A 20,538-nucleotide genomic window follows, 5' to 3' on the forward strand; every position below is an offset into this window, starting at 1 on the left:
TAAGTGGCTGTTTGGAGCTGCTCTGTATTTATAGAGTGCTGGGCGTAAACTTTTCCATTAAAACCTTCTCGTTACTGATGACTAGCTTGCAGTCCGTTTTGCTTGTGTTTGTGTGCGCAGAGGAAGAGGGATTGTGTTCGTGTGTGTGTGTGTGTGTGTGTGTGTGTGTGTGTGTGTGTGTGTGGGGAGAGAGTACTTTTCAGAGTACAGTCGTATGCAAAAGATTGAACAGCCTCAGTGCAATTACAGTTGCACAGTTGTGTTGATTTTCTAAGTTTATACATCTTCGACAAGAAACACACTTAAATACGGCATTTGACTTATTTTAGTGTACAATTTCTATTTATTTGTGAGTTTAACATACATACGTAAATATATCGCTGCTGTCGGAACAAAACCTCTTATCTCCAAAATGATAACATTACAGGAGAAGGAAAAAACACACTTTACTTTTAATGTAAGTCAATGGAACCAGAATTTTTTCCAAGTCATTTTGGTCCATTTTTCATGAAATTTACATACAATGTAAAGGGACAACAGGCATTTTCAAATTATGTCAAAAACTGGAAAACAACAAAATTGGAGATATGAGGTTTTCTTCCGACATGATCCCACATTCTAACATTGTATAACAAATCTATGAGTATGTGTGTGTGTATGTATGTGTGTGTGTGTGTGTGTGTATGTATGTATGTGTGTGTGTGTGTGTGTGTGTGTGTGTGTGTGTGTGTATGTGTGAGTGTGAGTGTATGTGTGTGTGTGTGTGTGTGTATGTATGTGTATGAGTGTGTGTGTGTATGTATGCGTGTGTGCGTGTGTGTGTGTGTGTGTGTGCGTGTGTGTGTCTGCGTGTGTGTGTGCGTGTGTGTGTGTGTGTGTGAGAGAGTGTGTGCGCTCACCCTGCAGCTCCCTGATCGGGCACTTTAAGGCAGTCCAGGTTGGGTTGCTGGGCTGCATGCCTGCTGCCTCTGTCTTTCAGCTGATTGACTGTGACAGGCAGGAAGGGGCGGGCCTGGTTGCCCGGTGCCGACCTCTGGTTACTCTGGTGCTGCGGGTTTCTTTGACTGGCAGCGTGATTGGCGTGTTTCGGCCCGCCATTCTGATGAGCAACTAAAAGAACATGCGCAATGAATCGTGTCTATTATGCCCACTGAAGAAGTGATGTTGACCATGTAACACAAGTGAGAATAGTGATCCTTGCTGGGGGAGAGTGTGCCTTACCTGGAGGTCCAGGCGCGACCCGTGTCGGGGTGTGGTGGTGCGGCCGGGACATGTTTGAGCGGCCTTGACCGATGCCTTTCTTAGTTGGACCTGCCGGAAATCACTCTCAGTTACACATGATGTGAGAACACCAGGGTGGACATAACCGTTATGGTTTTACAGGTTTCTTTTTCAAAGCAATAAAAAAAGCTAATTTACACGATAATAAACTTATTCCAAACACAGTCGATCAGCTATAACATGTTAGATATCAGAGGTTTTCCAATGGAGCTTTCCAATGGAGATCAATGTAGCTAACATATAAAGGCAGCGTATGACCACCATTCGCCGTGCAAACTGCCTCACAGCACACAGAGCTTAAACAGTGTCAGACAGACTTGGTTATGTGGTTTCTGACACTGTGTGACATCTTGTCTATAAAAATGGACAGACAAAATTCAAGCTTCAATGTCGGTTTCTACAGTTTTTAGCTATGTGATGTATTTTTTGTGTCGTACTGTGTCCATTAGAAATGACTGAACAAAGCAAAAGTCTGATGATTTAGGCATGCAATGCTAATGATGTCCATAATTAGGGGTGGGCAATATGACGATACTTTATCGTTATTACTAATTTTTGTCATTGTGATACACAATATGCATTTCTCATCGTCAATACATAAGGAACACTGAATAACTATGTGTTTCAATAAAAAGAGAGCTTAACTGTAGCCTGTTTAATCGGATTTAGTGTAACAGTATGTAAAATGTAAAATCATTTGACACTACTAGCACATTTTGCCTATGCGTGATAACATACTATGAAGTGTATCGTGAACATTTCTTTAAGTATCATGCCGCACTACTTTTTCCATGACGCTGACTCTGAGCCATGAGCTTCCACTACCTGCTATCTCCTTTAATCTCACAGCTGCAGTGCAAAAAACCTCAGATACCAACGTGTCTTAGCTGATCGGCTGCGTTTGGGAAAAACGTGAAATTACGTAGCCTGACTTATTGCCAAGTTGTCACTTTAACCCCGATTGACCTTTGGGATATGCATAAATCATGCTTTGGAGAGGCGTGCAGTGATACTTACGGGAGTTTTTGGGCAGGCCCGGTCCAATGCTAACCTGCAGCATCTTGTTGGACGGTCGCAGCACAGTGGCGTCTCCCTGACCCTGAATGAACTGCACCTGCCGCGAGCCTCCGGCACTCCACGGCCCCCAGCTCTCCTTCTTCAGCTTCATCTCCAACCTGAACATAACAGTCAAACCATTACATTACCCTGTGTTTTTTCATTACAAACTCTTACACTTCTTTACATTCTTCTCTTATAAATACATTTCTTCACGTTTTTCCTTTACACTCTTACAAACCCTTACTGATCTAACCAATCAGACTTCTGAAGAAGGGAACTAGCTGGAGCTGGTGTGGCAGACAGTGGTTGGAACTGGACTCCGCAGGAAGGTAGACCTCCAGGACCAGGGTTGGTGACGACTGTCTTACATTCTTCACTTACAATCTTACTTTTTTGTATTTGGCTTATTTTTACGCATTTATTTATTGTAATATCTTACACCTACAACTTTGTTTCAGTAGGCATAATTCTGGGCACCTGCTGCAAATAATTCCACTTTAATATTTCAATAATGATGTAATATTATGTTTTTTGTATTTGTATTTTTTGTATTGTCCATTGAATGTGGCCTGGCCAATCAGAACCGGGACCATTGGGTTGTGTTTTGGGCCAGATGTGACCATATGTCCCAACTGAATTCTGTTTTAATGCACAAAAAACCATTTAATCTTTGACGATTATGTTGCTTGGCAACCACGGCCTGTTTATTATAAACTACATTTAATGTTGTGCCTAACAAATACCCTTAACTGTGGTAAAATAACTAACACAAAGCCTCTCGTGGCTTACTGCTTTATTATAGTTGTCATTCAGACAAACTTTATGCACTTTACATTAAATAAACATGTATATGTTTTTACTCCTAAAGCCTGACTGCAACTTAACGAGGGAAGCTCTGAATCTCTTATTTAACAATAAATTTGAACTTGTACTTTTCATTTAAGACATCATAACTGAATGCATGCTTGCAGTATTCAAAATATCCAATAGCGCTACAAAATCTCTAGAATTGTCTCTAAAATTGTTGGTCTACTATTCAGCACTACTATATAGCACATGATATGATGCTACTTTATTTGGATTGAATCCAACAGATTAAATATAGTTAGAATTAACTACACACTTTCTGGTGAAACTCTCAACAGTGTTAAGGTTAGGATTAGGATTAAGATTAGGGTTAGCGATAATCAAGGTAAAATGAATAGTATATTTAGTTAAATATAAGTTACATGCAGGAGGAACATCTACAAAGCGTCTACGTTGTGCTATAGAAATAATCCAACTATCTAAATGCATGTAAGGGGGACTCACGTGTTGGCGAATTTGAGGGGCAGCTTCCTCTGGGTCTTCTCCTCGAACCTGCGAGCCACCAAGCTGATGAATTCAGTCTTAAACACGCACTCCAGCAGGCTGTCATACTCCTGCTCATGCAGGATCATGAAGTCATCCTGTAGAGTGCTACAGAAGAAAAGAGAGACAGGAAGAAAAGTGAGATTTTGAAGAACAATTAAAGGAATAGTTTGGCAAAATATTGAATGTACACAACTTTCTCTTTTCTCCAAATTTAGTGGATCAGCCGAGAAATGTTTGGTGTCTGAAGTTTGATTCTTTAGTTTTGCTATTATGTTTGCACTGTGAGGCTACAGTGGACTGAAGTACATTCCATATCTAAAGAGAGTAACAGTAGCCTAAGTTTTGATCATTTTTATCATACATATATATACATACATACAGAAAAATCTGTTTGGCCTTATTTAACAACTCGACACAGTTCGAGGAGCGTGTGAAGATTTAGCATGCAGTTAGCACCATGCTAACTGGACGGCTACCCATCCAAAGGTATTTGCTCCAGTGCAAAACTAACAAAGCCAACTTCAGGCACCAAAGTACACTTTGGGAAATTCATTTTTAACTTACTATTCCTTTAAGCTAACGTTTTGGCTCCGGACTGAAAATGGAAAGTAGACGTGTTCGCTGACGAATAATATATCTACACATTAATTAATACATGATCTCTTATGAATATTGAACATTGTGCTCTGCAAAGAGCAAAACATCAAAACCCAAACACTTCCCATTCGGCACTCCGCACAGATAAACACGCCAGCAGGCTGAGTGTCAGATGTTCTCAGCTCAGTCTACAAATGACTTTATACGACGACAAACAAAACAGCAGGCGACTGAGGGGCGAACAGAAACGACATCAAGAAGGCCCATGCAGCGATGGCCTGTTTCCCCCAATAAACTTAAGTCTTTTCTAATGAGCTTTTTACAAGGCCTGCTCTCGCTTTCCAGGAGCACCTGGTTCACATTACCCACAACCCTCCACTCACATTACGCCTCACAGACCCCCATCAGACACACGGCGGGGCTTGTACACACTTTACTGCCCTCCATATGCATCACGTAAAAGATCAATGTGGGGCAGTGCACTGTAATGTTTAACTCGTCGGGTGACTCCTCTACTTTAATCCAGAGTCTTCGGGGAGCGATATGTGAAACAACTGACTTTTATCTCATCCCTGATTCATTGAAACCAACTCAGGACAGCTGTTCTAAATGTGCTTTTATAAATCAAATTCAGTACTAAAATCTGATAGGCTAAGTCACATTCAAAGCCATTGTAAAATAAAGTAATAAGCCACAAGACGCCTCGCATTACAGTGATTTTACAGTTTAGGGATGTTGTTAGGCCTTTGTTTTTAATCAGACATAAAATACAAAATTCTGAAATACTGATGTTTAATAAATAAATAAATTCTTACAATATAGCGGTAGTGCTATGTAGTTTGTTAAGGGGGTGTGGGGATGGAGGGTGGTTCAAATTGCATTTTTTGGTTGCTTATGGCTGCATATCTCCCAGTTGTTAAGCAACAACAGCCTTCTAACTGTCAATCAACTGTGCTAGTTGTCTAATGTTTCGGTATGTACAGGCGAAAAGGTGTGGCACTCGCTCTTTTAGAGGGATCCACTATTAGCTATCCAAAGTCAGTTAAACAAAGAAAGAAGCTGCTTTTTGATTATGTCAAGCCAATTTTGATCCATGAAAATCATAAAGCTCATGCTTAGCAACTACAACTGCTACTAAAGCCTGGCCTTCCTTTTGATCCGATTGGTCAGCACAGAAAAAATGCTCATGATGTAAGCTACCGACCAGTACAAGTTGAACTTTTTTCAACTTGTGTTGCCTGGAGCAACAAAGTATGCGATAACAGTGTGCAAACTATGGATCTCCCATTAAAAACAATAGAAAAAAGGCTCCTCAAAACGTATCCTGTGGTTGCCATTTTGTATTTTGGGTCAGTTGTGACCATATGGCCCAACTGAATTCTGTTTTAATGACCAAGTAATAAAAAGCCACTTTATTTTTGACTATTATGTTGCTTGGCAACCGCAGCCTGTTGATTACTTTTGATGTTGTGCCTAACAAATACCCTTAACGGTGGTAAAAAAAAACAAACAAAAAAACTGTAACACAGCCTCTCATGGCTCACTGCTTTATTACAGTTGTCATTCAGATAAACTTCATGCACTTTACATTAAAAAAAAACATGTAAACGTTTTTTACTCCCAAAGCCTGACTGCAGCTTAAGGAGGGAAGAACTGAATCTCTCACAGATGTCTTCAATTCCCCATGTGTGACATTTTAGAGCAACACAGGGGGCTCCGAGGGCTTTAGAGTCCAGCCCTGAGGCCTTTGAAGTGGCTGTGTCTGGATTTGTGCAGATGGAGAAGCTGGGCAGTATTACGGGAGAAAGGGAGGGATACCCGTACTCTGTGCTATAAGTAGTGCAGTGACATTAATATCAATACCAAGTGCTTTTAAAACACTTTAAAACATGTATTATTGCCTGAACAGTCGATGTTTATTACACTGAACAAAGAAAAATAAGTAAATTGCTACAGCTTAACTGATATCTATGATTTATTTTCTATCTTCATTAATATAAACTCTTCAAATGTTAAACAGTTAACTGAATAACGGAAACACTGGCTTACTTGGCGTGTTCCACAGAAACGATTGTGGGAACAATGGAATAAGAGAACACAATATAGCCTAGCACTCATCGCACTGTGTTCACAACATATACATACAAACATATAACTATATATACACACCGATCAGGCATAACATTATGACCACCTCCTTGTTTCTACGCTCCACTTACTATATAGGTGCACTTTGTAGTTCTACAATTACAGACTGTAGTCCATCTGTTTCTCTGCATACTTTGTTAGCCCCCTTTTACCCTGTTCTTCAGTGGACCAGGACCCCCATGGACCCTCACAGAGCAGGTACTATTTGGGTGGTGGATCATTCTCAGCACTGCAGTAACACTGATGTGGTGGTGGTGTGTTAGTGTGTGTTGTGCTGGTGTGAGTGGATCAGACACAGCAGTGCTGCTGGAGTTTTTAAACACCTCAGTGTCACTGCTGGACTGAGAATAGTCCACCAACCAAAAATATCCAGCCAACAGCGTCCTGTGGGCAGCGTCCTGTGACCACTGATGAAGGACTAGAGGATGACTTTACATCTACGAGGTGGACTGACAAGGTAGGAGTGTCTAATAGAGTGGACAGTGAGTGGACACAGTGTTTAAAAACACTGCTTTGCTGTGTCTGATCCACTCAGACCAGCACAACACACACTAACACACCACCACGTCAGTGTTACTGTAGTGCTGAGAATGATCCACCACCCAAACAGTACCTGCTCTGTGAGGGTCCATAGGGGTCCTGACCACTGAAGAACAGGGTAAAAGGGGGCTAACAAAGTATGCAGAGAAACAGATGGACTACAGTCTGTAATAGTACAATTATAAAGTGCACCTATACAGTAAGTGGAGCTGATAAAATGGATGTGTGTGTTGGTCAAGCTAACAGACAATCAAATCAAATCACATCAAATCACAATGGACTGTTTATTTGTATTTATATTATTTGTATTAACAAAGTTTTCAAGAAGTAAGTTAAAAGTTGAGTATTAAATCATTTACAATGTTGTAGTATTGAAAAAGCACAAAATGTTTGATATATTGTTCAAGCCCTAGTTTAACTTAAAGAAGTTCTAAACTGCAGAACCAAACCGCAGGACAGTACTGAAGGTCTGAGTTTCGGTGTTGATTCAGTAACGAATGTGTATTGTGGGATAATGTCAGATATGATCTTTCTGTATATGAGAAGTATCTGTGGCTTTTTATCTGCGTATGTGCTGTACTCCTGACTACCGATGAAGGTTTGTTGTTCCATTCTCACTGTATTGACTCACTGTTGTTTAATTATTAACCGGTTGACCTGGTTGGCACAAACGCACACACAGATACAGTGACTTTTATGCCTTACCTAAGAGAAATAGCCATGATCTTGTCCACCTCGATTTTGCGCTTGAGCACCTCCTTTATCTGGCCTTTTTCTGGACCCTGCTTCACCTTCTCCCTCCCGATCAGATAGACACCCTTAGGGGTCAGGATGAGGTCTCTCTTAATGCCCTTTCACAGCAAAGAAAAAGACAAAAAACATCAAGATAGAGGAAAAAACGAGAACAAATGCTAGAAATGTTCATAATGTCTATGAAATCTTCATAAATATCACTTCATGATCAAAGAATCAGGGGTCTGAATTCAGTCCCAGCTTCAGCAACCCATTAAAGTGACTGTTAAATCACTTTAATTAAATTAATATATATACAAAAGCAAAAAACATGGACAAAATTCGGGCTTCTACCACAACTACTAAGGCTACACTGTCTACATTTATAAAGAACAGCATGTCATACAGTGTTGGAAATCACATGAGCGAGTCAAGGCTACGTTCACATTATGAGGCACTAAGTGCAAAAGTCTGATCTTTTCAAATCAAACTTGAGTCACTTTCATACGTGGTCCTAGATCGGAATCGGTACATATCCATATTGTGTCCAAGCGACTTTAACTCTAATGAACAGATGATCCATTCTGAGAATTTGCTGATGCTCTTGAACGTCATAAATCTGCTGTCAAACGAGTTACAGCAGGGGCAAGTACACAATGACCACAGTGTAAACGTGTTTCTCTGAGCTACACTGTTTTCTATCACAGTGTAAAAGGTGCATGAGTCTTCCTTTCTTCTTGAACGCACGATGTTTTTTTTTGAGAGCAAGAGTGTGAGCTTACTCAAAACACAGTTCAGACTGATTATTATTGTTTTGTTTAACCACTGGGACAATTAAATGTGACTTATGTTTGTTATTCTGTGTTTATCTGTGAGAGAATGTAAATAAAAACCTGTGAATTTTTCACCTGTTCAGGCTTTGTTAGATTGTGTTCTTTGCTTATCAAATGAATGCCGCAACAATATTGAGAAATCATGTGATTAACGGAGAAGAGCTGATTAAACGGCAGACATATTCGTGTTTTTGTGTTGGTCCTGAAAGATTAATGAGCACAAAATTTATACGTTTTATCTTGTAAATCTGATTTTTTGATAAACTATTACTTTAACGACTGGTTTATTGAGTTCAACCAGGCACGCTGGAGCAGGACACTAAACTGGTGGTACTATGTTTTTGGTCTCCACTGGTCGAGGACTGTCATACATAGTACTGATATCTGCTCTGTGTGTTCAGTCAATGTATTATAGCTGAAGCACCTTGAAGCGTCTGTCGTATTTGGTGACTTTGTCCGCGAAGTCGATCTTCTCTCTCTTCCCGAGGAACTGCCTGAGCTCAGGCCGGTCATCCATGCCCAGGTAGTCTCCAACAAAGTTCCTGTTCAGGCTGTGCCTCCTTCTCTCCTTCTTGTTTAGCAGCAGGTCAGAGGCTGGAGGAAAAACACACAAACCATTTAACACTAGCATTTTACATCAGTCAGCCTATTGATGTGCACTGCACTTAAAAAAAGGGAACACAGTGACCTGACTTACATTCCAATAGTTATTTCTACATGAATGTAATGTATTACAACATGATTACTGCTGAAAGTACTGGACATTATTCATCATTTACCAGCTTCTTGTTGCTCCCAAAAAATTTGAACTATAGAATAAAACATCTAAAAATACCATTTTGTTGTATAAGTTACAATATTTCAGTCTATACTTGGGGTTGGAAATGAGGCGATATTCATTGTTGTGTATCTATTTAATGCCAATATGGTTTTCTGGATATTGTCAGTACTGAAGAAGTAGTACTTATAAACCATGATTAGTCTAGGTGGTCTAAATGGACTAAAACAAATCATTGTTTTCATAGTTTTTTATAATATTTTTAAACCCACTGCTGGTTCCTTTTTCATATCCAACTTATTAAACTTCTAAATAAATAAATAAATAAATAAATAAATAAAGTGTTTCATACTGTGTATTGAGAAGATACTGTGAATTCTTGTGATCATACATTGTTTGCTATTTCTCTCACTCCAACGTATACTATATAAGTTGGTAACATTGTGCTGATGTCATATTTTATGTGGAAATGATCAAATATATCACCTTATTTCAATTATTGCATTATTTAGGCATTGGTCACTATGGTAAAACACATTTATTTTTGGGGGTGATAAGCGCTGGTTGACCAGCAAAAGGGAAATGAATAATTACTTCCACTATAATGATTCAGCATGTAATGGTAAATTTTGCCAATCTGACAATAAGTTGGAAGTTTTTTTATCATATTCTGGTGCAAAAGCAAAACCTCTGCTGACTCTTGTGGTTCCAGCTAAACCAATGAATGGGGAAATGAGGTCATAGCCGCTATCGCATGTGTACAGTGGAAAGCCACCGAAACTTCACTTCTCACCCAAGCGGTTTAGATAGCGACTCTTAACGTAACAATGGTTTTCACTTCCTTTTTTTAATTCTCTATGTGTGCATAAGATGACTGAATAAGTGTGCATGGGTGTGACAGTATGTGTGCTTGGCCAGGCTCTGACAGGTCAGGCACGGGCTCTCACCCTCCTCTCTCATCTGTACGTATTTCTTTCGGGCCAGGTACTGGCGCCAAGCTCTCTGGATGGCCCGGGCGTAGCCGTCGAACTTTCGGTCCCTCGTCTCCTCCAGAAGGAAAAGCTGTGGAGCAGATAAAAAGAAACTGTACCCATTAGCCAGCACATACCTGCAGCTACCGCCACACCCGGGCCTGCCACGTCAGTGGAAATACAGGCGTGCCAAGCTCGACTGCAACCTCAAGCTCTCTGTTGCCCCCATGTTAGTCACAATGAATACATGTTAGTATATTCATCAAAACAATGATGAATATACAAGAAATGACACTACCAAGGCTCTTGGCTGACAACGATGAAGCCTACATACCATAGTAATGCATGAAATCAGTGTTTTCAATAACAAAGAGGCAATTTTAATGTATAAAATAATTCTAATAGTGCATTTAGTATGATGGGCAGAGTTGCAGAAGATGAAATGACTGAGAAAGCTATAAAACTTTGAAAAAGCATTTCCAGAATGCTTTGTATTTGGAAATTGGTGATAAAATCATGAAGAAGAAAAACAGACAATTATATTACAATATATAAAAATATAAAACTTTTTTTTCGAGGTCTAGATTATAAGATTTAAATGTACACTGTATAGCTTATTATGGATTTAAATCAAATTAATTATTCATTTAAAATTTCAAACATTCAGTCATTTAAAGCCTGATGCTTCAATATCTGACCAGTAGTTTAGTATGAAAATGTTATTCATTTACTTTTAATGTAATAAAAGTACAGTAAGTACCAAAAAAAAACACACACACACACACACACACACACACACACACACACACCAGCTCAAGAACTAAGATAACGAAATCCTTGCCAAATATCCTGAAAGGTCACTCCCTACAGGAGCCACAGATGCACATTGTGAGCTGAGGAAAGACATCACATTTAAACAGCTCTGGCTGCCTTTCGCTCCCAAAACGCTTCTCTCTCTCTCTCTCTCTATGTCTCATTCATTCATTATCTCGGACAGCCTCACTCTGTCCCTCTCTGTAGGGTCAGACTAGATTAGAGCTCCTCACTCTGTTCTGTCCAGCGTGAGCTCTCAGAGGACACTGCAATAGCACTACACAGCTCCAGACTAAACACACTATTCTCTCATTATCACCTCAGCCTGGACCGGCCACTCTCCCTCACACACACGCAGGTTTGTTTTTATAACTTGCCAGGACATGGGTATATACACATGTCCTATAGCCAAGATATATATGTAAGCACCTTGGTGTAGTAATAATAATAATAATAATAACAACAATAGTCATATGTTATATACAGTGCTGTGCAAAATTCAGAGCAACCTTCATTTATTTTCCAGTTAAAACAAGTTTTTTCAGTATATATTGTGTTCACTCTTTGCCTTTATTACAGCTTCCATTCTTTTCAGGAGACTCACTTTCATTTCTTCTACACCTCCAAAGTTCAGTCTTAGAAGTTTTGCATTTTCTGCTTCTCACCATCTAAATAATCCCAAACAGATTCAGTGATGTTGAGGTCTGGACTCTGGGGTGGTCAGTCCATTGTTCTGAGGACACCAGCAGCTTCTTGGGCTTCTTGCCAGCTACACGTCCTTTCAGACCCACAGCGCTGACGTCGTCTTCTCACAGTGGAAGGATGGACAGAAACATCTGTGGATGTTTTCAAATCTGAAGCCGCTTGATTTTCTCCTCTCTCTCAAAGATGAAAGCTTTAAGTGCTGTTTATCTGATGGGGACAGTTTTGGTGGTTTAACAGGTCTTGCACAGTCATTTCTCAATGTCAGTTTTGTTTTTTCACTTATTTTCCTTATGCAAGTGCATTATCTTATATCTAATCTTCTCAGAATTGTGTAATATCTTCAGAAATATCTCCTGAAAAATGAATAACGTACTGGAAATCAAATAAATGAAGGGTGGTCTCTGATTTTTGCACAGCACTGTATATGGAACCGCTTATATGTTATAATATTTGATATATATGTATGTAAGTACTTTTATATTACTTTTGTTTAGTGCATTTTACAAAGTCAGGAGCACTTCTCGTCCTGTAAGTTGCTGCTGTTTTTCTCAGGACATTTTGTCCTGAAACAATATAAAAACAAACACATGCATGCACACACCAAGCATGAGCCACGAGTGTTGGAGAGATTCCTCACAGCAGATGTAAAAAGTGAGAGAGCAGAAAACACAATCTCTCTCTCTCAATTTCAGAAGCCTCCCATCCTTTGCTATCATAGTCTGAGTGTCAAATCAGCTCAGACACAAACACAGCATAAAAGAGCCATCCATCAGCAGTCTGAAGGATCAGAGAGTTCATTCTGGCACACACACACACACACACACACACACACACACACACACACACACACACACGCACACACACACACAGCTGCTGTGGGTAAAATTACTCTGCTCGACAAAAAAATACCTGTAGTCATGAAGTAATTAGTGTGTGTCAGCACCTTATCAGAGCAGGAGTTTTGTTTTTAGAGACTGAGTGGATAATACTTAAAAGCCGCCCTGTTGGTACCTGTGTCGTGCAAGAACATCTAACACACACACACACACACACACACACACACCTTTCTGTGAGCTCACTGTGACGTTTCCAGTGACCTCAGTGTTGACATTTACATGCACAAACACTCACTTGCAGCACAAATGCAGTTACCATATGTTATCAAAGCCTCGGTTGTAACTCATGAACAGACCAGACGTATATATATATATATATATATATATATATATATATATATAAACACTGTATATACCTTTGTAACAATTTTGGATATAACAAGTTTTTAAAAAGAATGATACTGATGCATCATGGAATTTGTATTTCTCCACAGAAGATGATACTACCTCTGTTCCCCCCTCCAAAAAAAACAAAAAATGAATTACATATATATATATATATGTGTATATATATATATATATATATATATATATATATATATATATGTATACACACACACACACACACACACGTATATACACACATATATATATGTGTATATACATATATATATATATGCATATATATATATATATATATAAACACTGTAATATGTCTCTTATGGATTACAGTTCTGTATGTCCCTTGTGGATAACTATAATACTATAATATGTCCCATAGTGCCATATGGATTATATATACGTAAGTATATAAACAATAACATGTTCCATGCATTATGTAAGTTTAAGTACCTATAAATAACTACAGAATATGGACTATATATATGTAAGTACCTGACATGTTTCTGCAAAATCATCATTTTAGAGATACAAGTTTTGTTACGACAGGCACATAATATACAACATACACTCACACCTTTACACAATTATGTGCATTGAGTCGGATTAACAAGGTCTGATTCAGAGTGTGTGTGTGTGTATTTGTGTGTGTGTGTGTGTGTGTGTGTGTGTGTGTGTCTAGATGTCAACACGGAAACATCACAAGCAGAGCTTTCATACACAGCATGAAAAAGATGCAGTGGGGAAAAAGGCCCAGGCTCTGTTCTATGCAGAGCTGCTTCTGCACAGTCAGGCGACTGTGTGGACCCCCAAATCGATGTTGACTCAACACTAACACTGCTGTTCACTTAGGCCTGCCTCTGCTCTCTGTCTGCTAATGCTCAGAGAAAGAGCCTGACCACACAGAACACAGCCAGCTACTGAAACTGAAACTCACTGGCTCCGCAAAACCAACAGGAAGGCTCATATTAATATGTCTATGTACTAATAATACACACATAGAGCACAGCAGCTTTAGATAACAACTCACAAAGCCCATTATTATAAGCAGCATTATTACAGTAATTTAGTTATACTACTGAAGCATAATTCTGTAATTATGTGATAAATTTCATCGTTATTTACATTCTGAAATATTTATAAAGACGTTTATATTAAATGTTTAAAATGATCATGCAGGCTTTATCATGAGAATTTCAGAAAATGAGAATTTTTCTTCTTTCCAATAAGCAACAATAACTTCATCTAATTCAAATCATATTACAACATCATTAACATGAGTGCAAATGTGATCTTGACTGTTAGCTTAGAAATTGCATTTTTGACAGGACTGTCATATTTTCAACTACCTATGAGTGAGAAATGATTAAAGAAAACGTAGGAAAAGGCATTTAATTCATGACGTATGAGAGGGGGCGCTTAACAGCTTTGGAATATGTTTGTGTTTGTGGATTGAAGTAGCGCTCATACCGACTCAGGTGCTTTAATGAAGATTTTGGTTCGGCCCAGCTGGAACTGGTCCTGGTCCATGTTGACGGAGCGCAGCAGGTGCAGGACGCCCTGCTTCTCGTCCCCGCGCCACGTCGGCCACGACTCCTTTGTCAGGATGGCGTACCTGAGAACAGTGAGGAGGGATTAGATCTAACCGAATACTTTAGACTTGAACTGCCATGCCAATCACCCATCAGAGCCCTACTGAGCATACTCACAACATTTCATGTTCATTTTAGAGGTATTTGGATCTCTGGTTCCTATCACGAGTGACAATTCTGACTCTGTAAGTTTCTCTAGAACGCATCAAATGATTCTGTTTACATCTTAACCATTTAATTATGAACATATTTTTGGAAAATCGATGGAAATCCCCTTTAAAGGGAACCAATACATCAAAGCTGTAATGCCTCTAAAGGCAATATCACAAAATGTACAGCATGAAATGGTGATGAATACACTGCCTGAAATCTGAGTCGGTAGGTTTCTCTACAAAGCGTCATTACACATCAAAACACCCTGAATAACTCTGTTTACATCTTGATGATGACTGTGTTACACACAGAATGTACTTTATGTACAAAATATAAATTTTTTTTCTAGCAACTTAACTGCAAAGCCCAGTTGACTGAGAACTTCATGCTAAAGTTAACAGGCAAACAAGTCTCGTTCAGTGACGAAGCTACCAGCCTGAACACAAACCAGTCTTTCATAGCCGTGTACCTAAATGCCTCCAGTGCCTATAGCTCTGCACTCAGAGCAGAGAAACCAATAAAAAGACAGTGCTGTCTGTGTGTGTGTGTGTGTGTGTGTACGTCTGGGGGAAAGCAAACATCAGCAGGGCGGAGAGAAAGTGTGTGCGTCTCTCAGGAGGTCCAGGAGATGCCAGCAGACAATAACAGAGCAGCAGAAGAAAGCAGCCACTCCTTTAGTGCTCAGTAATGCTAACAAAACCCCCGGACAGAAAAAAGCACAGCAGGATTCAGGACAGCCGAATAGCTGCCGTCAGAGCGCACTGCTTCTTTTCTACAGCTAGTCTAGCTTCCTGCTCTTTTTCCTTCTATAATGTTCTATAACTGCACACCATTATTATTAAACCATCAATAAAAATAGTGTACCCTACTAGGTGCACCATCATCAGGGAGCTGGTGAGTTCGATCCCCAGTGATGCCACAACCATCCATGGCTGGGAGACCAAGAAACCGTAATGGATGGCCCTCTTTCTCCCCCCATGACTCAGCGCGATGACAGCCATGCAAGTGCTGGTTAGATATCATTTATAATTGAATAAGTCTTTTAATGTTCCCAAAAGGTTCTCACTGAATAAAACTGCAGCAATTATCAGCAAGACAGGTGATTCTACATTCAGGAATGGCAGTGCATTAGATTTGATTCGATTTGAAAGAATGAGAACGAAAGAGCAAGAGCCTTCTAGATGTATCCTACATTAAGGTGGCTTTACACGGTGAAACTTTCATTTAACTTCGGTTGCTTGAAACCGCCATAAAACTAAACTGAGCCTAAGCTGCACATGAAGCATCCTGCAACTCACTTGAAACACTCTGCAACAGTTGCATGTGTGTCTCAACTTTATAAAACAGGTTTCAGGAAACAGCCAAATCAAAATGGCAATAACGCATTATGTGATGACATCAAACATCATATGTTCAAACCATTGATTTCGCCAGATCAGTGGAGAGAAGAAGATGAAACAGAAGATGGTTTATTGGCCCTATCATCAGGAGACCGCGAGTTCGATCCCTGGTGATGATACAGCCATCCGTAGCCGGGAGTCCAAGAGAGCACAGTTGGCCTCGCTCTCTGGGAGGGTAGGATAGCCCCTCATCTTCACCCATCACTCAACGCGATGCTCTTGTGTGACTGGGGGAGTCCTAACTAATGGGGGCCGACCAAAAAAAAACGACTAAATTGGGGAGAAAATTGGGGAAAAATAAAAAAAACAAAAAGTTCCACAGTGTAAAGCCAGCCCAAGATCAGCTTATGATAAGAGAGAAATGAAAGCCATTATCATACTGGAAGCACAGAAGAAGAAGTGTTCATAATACACCCACACAAAACAAACAGTCTGGTTTCTCTCTTCTCTTTTCTGTCAACTATCCATAGCTAATCATTCTCCTGTAAGCGTAGCCAGAAAATTTTACTCTGATATTCCCATTCAGACCAAGATACTCCTACGTTAGACACGATTCTGCCGTCTGATCAGTGACACTTTTACATAGTGACTCATTTTACACAGCTGTGTGCTGCACAGTGACCTTCTGTACTGCACTGTTTGAACTGTTTCAGGCCGGTCAGTAGGAGTAGGAGTTTGTTTTACCTGTTCAGGAACTTGCGGAAGACTCTCCTGTAAGCGTAGCCAGCACGCCTTACTCTGATGTTCTCCTTTAGACCAAGATACTCCACTTGGTGTTTCACTCTGTGATGAAACAGAAGAGGGGGTTAAAATCACATATAAAATAGATGCGTCCAGTTTTAAAGTATGATTGGCCGACTCATTACAAGTTATTGTAAAATAGCTGCTATATGGCATTAATAAAATAAAATTAAATTAACAAATTAGATTATGAATAATAGTATAAAAATTCATACTGAAAAATTCAAACGGGCCCTGTCAGATGTTCTTCCAAAGTATATCGCTATTGTCGGAAGAAAACCTCGTATCTCCATTTTTGACATTTTTCAGTTTTTGATAATTTGAAAATTCCTGTTGCCCTTTACATTTTGTGTAACTTTCATGATGAATGGACCAAATTAAATGACCCAAAATGACTTGGAAAAAAGTCTGGTTCCATTGACTTACATTAGAAGTAAAGTAGGTTTTTCCCTTTTTCTGTAAAGTTACCATTTCGGAGATTCACACAAAAAAATAAAACTTTATAAAGAGAATTAACAAAAAATTAGAACAATAAGAGGTAATAAATATACAATATGCAACATATAATTTCAGACTATGATTTCTGATGATTATTAGGGTTTAGGAAGCACCGATTATGTTAACGTAATGATTTTCTTTTAAGTATATTCTTTTAATCATGTTTTTAATTTCTATTCTTTACTTTTTTAAAACATCTCATTTTCTCATCTGTAAAGCACTTTGAATGACCGCAGTGTATGAAAGGTACAATATAAAAAACTTGGCTTGCCTTAACAAAAATTACTGAAGTACAAAATGTATAAAATATAAATTACATCAGTCAATATTATCCATTAATGTAATTTTGAGTCTCCTAAAATCGATATCAGTCACAAAATTTTCACACTGGTCAGGCCCAAGTACACTAAATGTTCTGCAGACAGGACAATGGGCTATTTCAATGAAGTGTAATTAAAACACAGACCACTTTTCTGGCTGTGAAAGGCATTAAATAGTTCCTCCACCACAGCTCAGCCATTCTCAGTCACGTCCTGCACATGCAGAAGGCCAAGTGCTAATTACACCGCCCGAAGTGAACGTGTGCTCACAACAGGAAGAAGCAGAACAATACAGCAGGAGCCCCCCGGCGGTACAGCCCGTACCAAAAGCACCGGAGAGAAGAACGAGCAGGAAGGGACAAACAAAAAAGGCAAAATAAAGGCTGTGAAAGTCTAAAAGCAGCCAAACGGCCAGCAGGAGGTTTTCTGGACAACTCTCTAAATGACAGAGCTGGGAGGGATTCTGCATAGTAGATGTTTTAGTTTACGTGCTCAGAATGCAAAACATGGCCTAATATAACATTACTTCATGTCTTAGGTTTTAACCTAGGGCTGAGTTAACCATGAGGCTAAAATGAAAATACTTGGCCTCTGTGTGAAGAGCAACGACACAAAAACATCAAGGTGATGAAGTGAGGCTCAAATTCTTCAAGCCATTCTGCTTGTTACATCATCACCGCCAGTGGGGAGTTCAAACTGACCTGCCATGTGTGACTGTTGTGTTATGGACTTTAATCACTACTAATGTAGAAAAAACACAGAAAGACAAGTTTTGGCCAAATTTCAAGGCAGGTAAATATTTATTCCTTCGTTTAGCTAGTTAGCTAAGGTTAGCTATCCAGGCTAATTTTTGTCTACAAGCTGGCAAGAGATGTTCCAGTTACTGAGAAAATCTTTTTTGCTCCACTTTCCCCTCAACTGTGTGTGAGTGAGTGAGTGTGTTCACCTGCTCTCCTCCCAGTCTTTGGGCTTCTTGGTCTCATTGGGTTTGATACAGCGGATGTAGTGAGGAGTGCACTTCATCAGCGTGCTCACCAGATCATTAGCTTGTTTCTAAGAGACAGAGAGACAGAAAGAGAGAGATGAGGGAAGTGGAGAAGAGGGGATGTGAAGATGAGGGGATAAGGCGATGTGGAGATGAGGGGATGTGGAGATGAGGGGATGAGGGGACGTGGAGATGAGGGGATGTGGAGATGAGGGGATGTGGAGATGAGGGGATGAGGTGATGCGGAGATGAGAGGATGTGGAGATGAGGGGATGAGGGGATGAGGTGATGAGGGAATGTGGAGATGAGAGGATGTGGAGATGAGGGAATGTGGAGATGAGGGGATGAGGGGATGAGGGGAAGTGGAGATGAGGGAATGAGGGGATGTGGAGATGAGGGGATGAGAGGAAGTGGAGATGAGGGGATGTGGAGATGAGGGACTGAGGAGATGTGGAAATGAAGGGATGTGGAGATGAGGGGATGAGGTGATGCGGAGATGAGAGGATGTGGAGATGAGGGGATGAGGGGATGAGGTGATGAGGGAATGTGGAGATGAGGGAATGTGGAGATGAGGGGATGAGGGGATGAGGGGAAGTGGAGATGAGGGAATGAGGGGATGTGGAGATGTGGAGATGAGGGGATGAGGGGAAGTAGAGATGAGTGGACGTGGAGATGAGATGAGGTCACCACAGGCTGGACTGAAGTATAACAAAACACACATACACACTTTTCACACCTTACAGTTCAGCGCACCTTGATTTTACTGCCCGCAGTAGTGGGTCGACCTTTCTTCTCAGCGTTGAGGTTTTCTGGGAACAGTGCCCGGATAAAAGCTCTGCAGAGGAACAGAGAGAGAGAGAAAGAGAGATTAATCATTACTGAGAAGTGGAAGAAGACAGAAGGAAAAGCAAGAGACACAGAGGCAGATTTACAGGGAGAGAGAGAGAGAGAGAGAGAGAGAGAGAAGAGAGAGAAAAAAGAAAGGAGTGCAGATGAAGAACAGAGACTGGATGCTGCAGAGTTTTATCGGGTCAGTGAAAGTGGGCCGTGCTGCAGTGCACACTGTGTTGGAGTTTGAGGGTCAGGCCTGCAGTTTGAATAGCTGTGGTTTGGTGTTAACTGACTGTTTTCTGACCGTTCCCCTCCATTCCTCCTCAATGGGCGCTTTACTGCGCTGGAATTCAGAGCAGCTGATATTGTATTATTGCATTCACGCGTATCACATTACTGTATTTTGGAATTCATAAACGATCTAACCATGACGTCTCAGTGCCGCTCTGAATGTAACACACACTTGTGAGCATTCCAGGGTGTGTGTGGACCTCTTTCAGCCTAAGAATGCAGTTGGAACGGATTTCACAAATACCAGTCTTGACCCATGGGGACAAATATGGTGTGCTATTGTGCATTTTTGCTGTGGGTAGTGTTTCTGGTGAAATCCATCTTTTGAACCATTTGCATGCAAAAAAGTCACCTGAATGAACAGGCATATATATATATATGAAGAGCGCTTTCACATAAGAAATTAATTTTGTGTATTAAGTCATTAGTAATACTGAGATGTAAAGCCAGTTATTGAAAGCTCAAACAGAAGTTCTTCACTGCTCTTTAATAAAGGTTAAAGGTCAGAGGTTAAGGCTGTAGGGCGGGTCTGTGCAGATGGACTAGAGGCTCTGCGACATCACACAGCTGTCTATATAACGAACTCTCTCTTCTATTCTTCTGTTCAGCGCTCTGCTCTGACACACGCCTCTAAGACTGTGAGCGTCTGCGTGTGTTTCTGCATGAGTGTGTGTTTATGCCC

At 40.2% G+C, this 20,538-nt stretch overlaps 1 protein-coding gene across 1 annotated transcript in view; it reads right to left on the reverse strand.

Moving 5' to 3' along the window:
* Nucleotides 1-20,538, reverse strand: part of myo1ea (myosin IEa) — a 102,285-nt gene that overhangs the window by 5,669 nt on the left and 76,078 nt on the right. Inside the window, 11 exon segments of the mRNA XM_036584401.1 lie at nt 900-1,110; nt 1,222-1,311; nt 2,299-2,456; nt 3,652-3,798; nt 7,684-7,829; nt 8,968-9,137; nt 10,269-10,383; nt 14,516-14,660; nt 16,875-16,973; nt 18,696-18,802; nt 19,488-19,569. Of these exon segments, the coding sequence (XP_036440294.1) occupies nt 900-1,110; nt 1,222-1,311; nt 2,299-2,456; nt 3,652-3,798; nt 7,684-7,829; nt 8,968-9,137; nt 10,269-10,383; nt 14,516-14,660; nt 16,875-16,973; nt 18,696-18,802; nt 19,488-19,569 (1,470 nt within the window).

This window comes from Colossoma macropomum, unplaced genomic scaffold (assembly GCF_904425465.1).
Source record: "Colossoma macropomum unplaced genomic scaffold, Colossoma_macropomum, whole genome shotgun sequence".
Classification (NCBI taxonomy): Eukaryota; Metazoa; Chordata; class Actinopteri; order Characiformes; family Serrasalmidae; genus Colossoma; species Colossoma macropomum.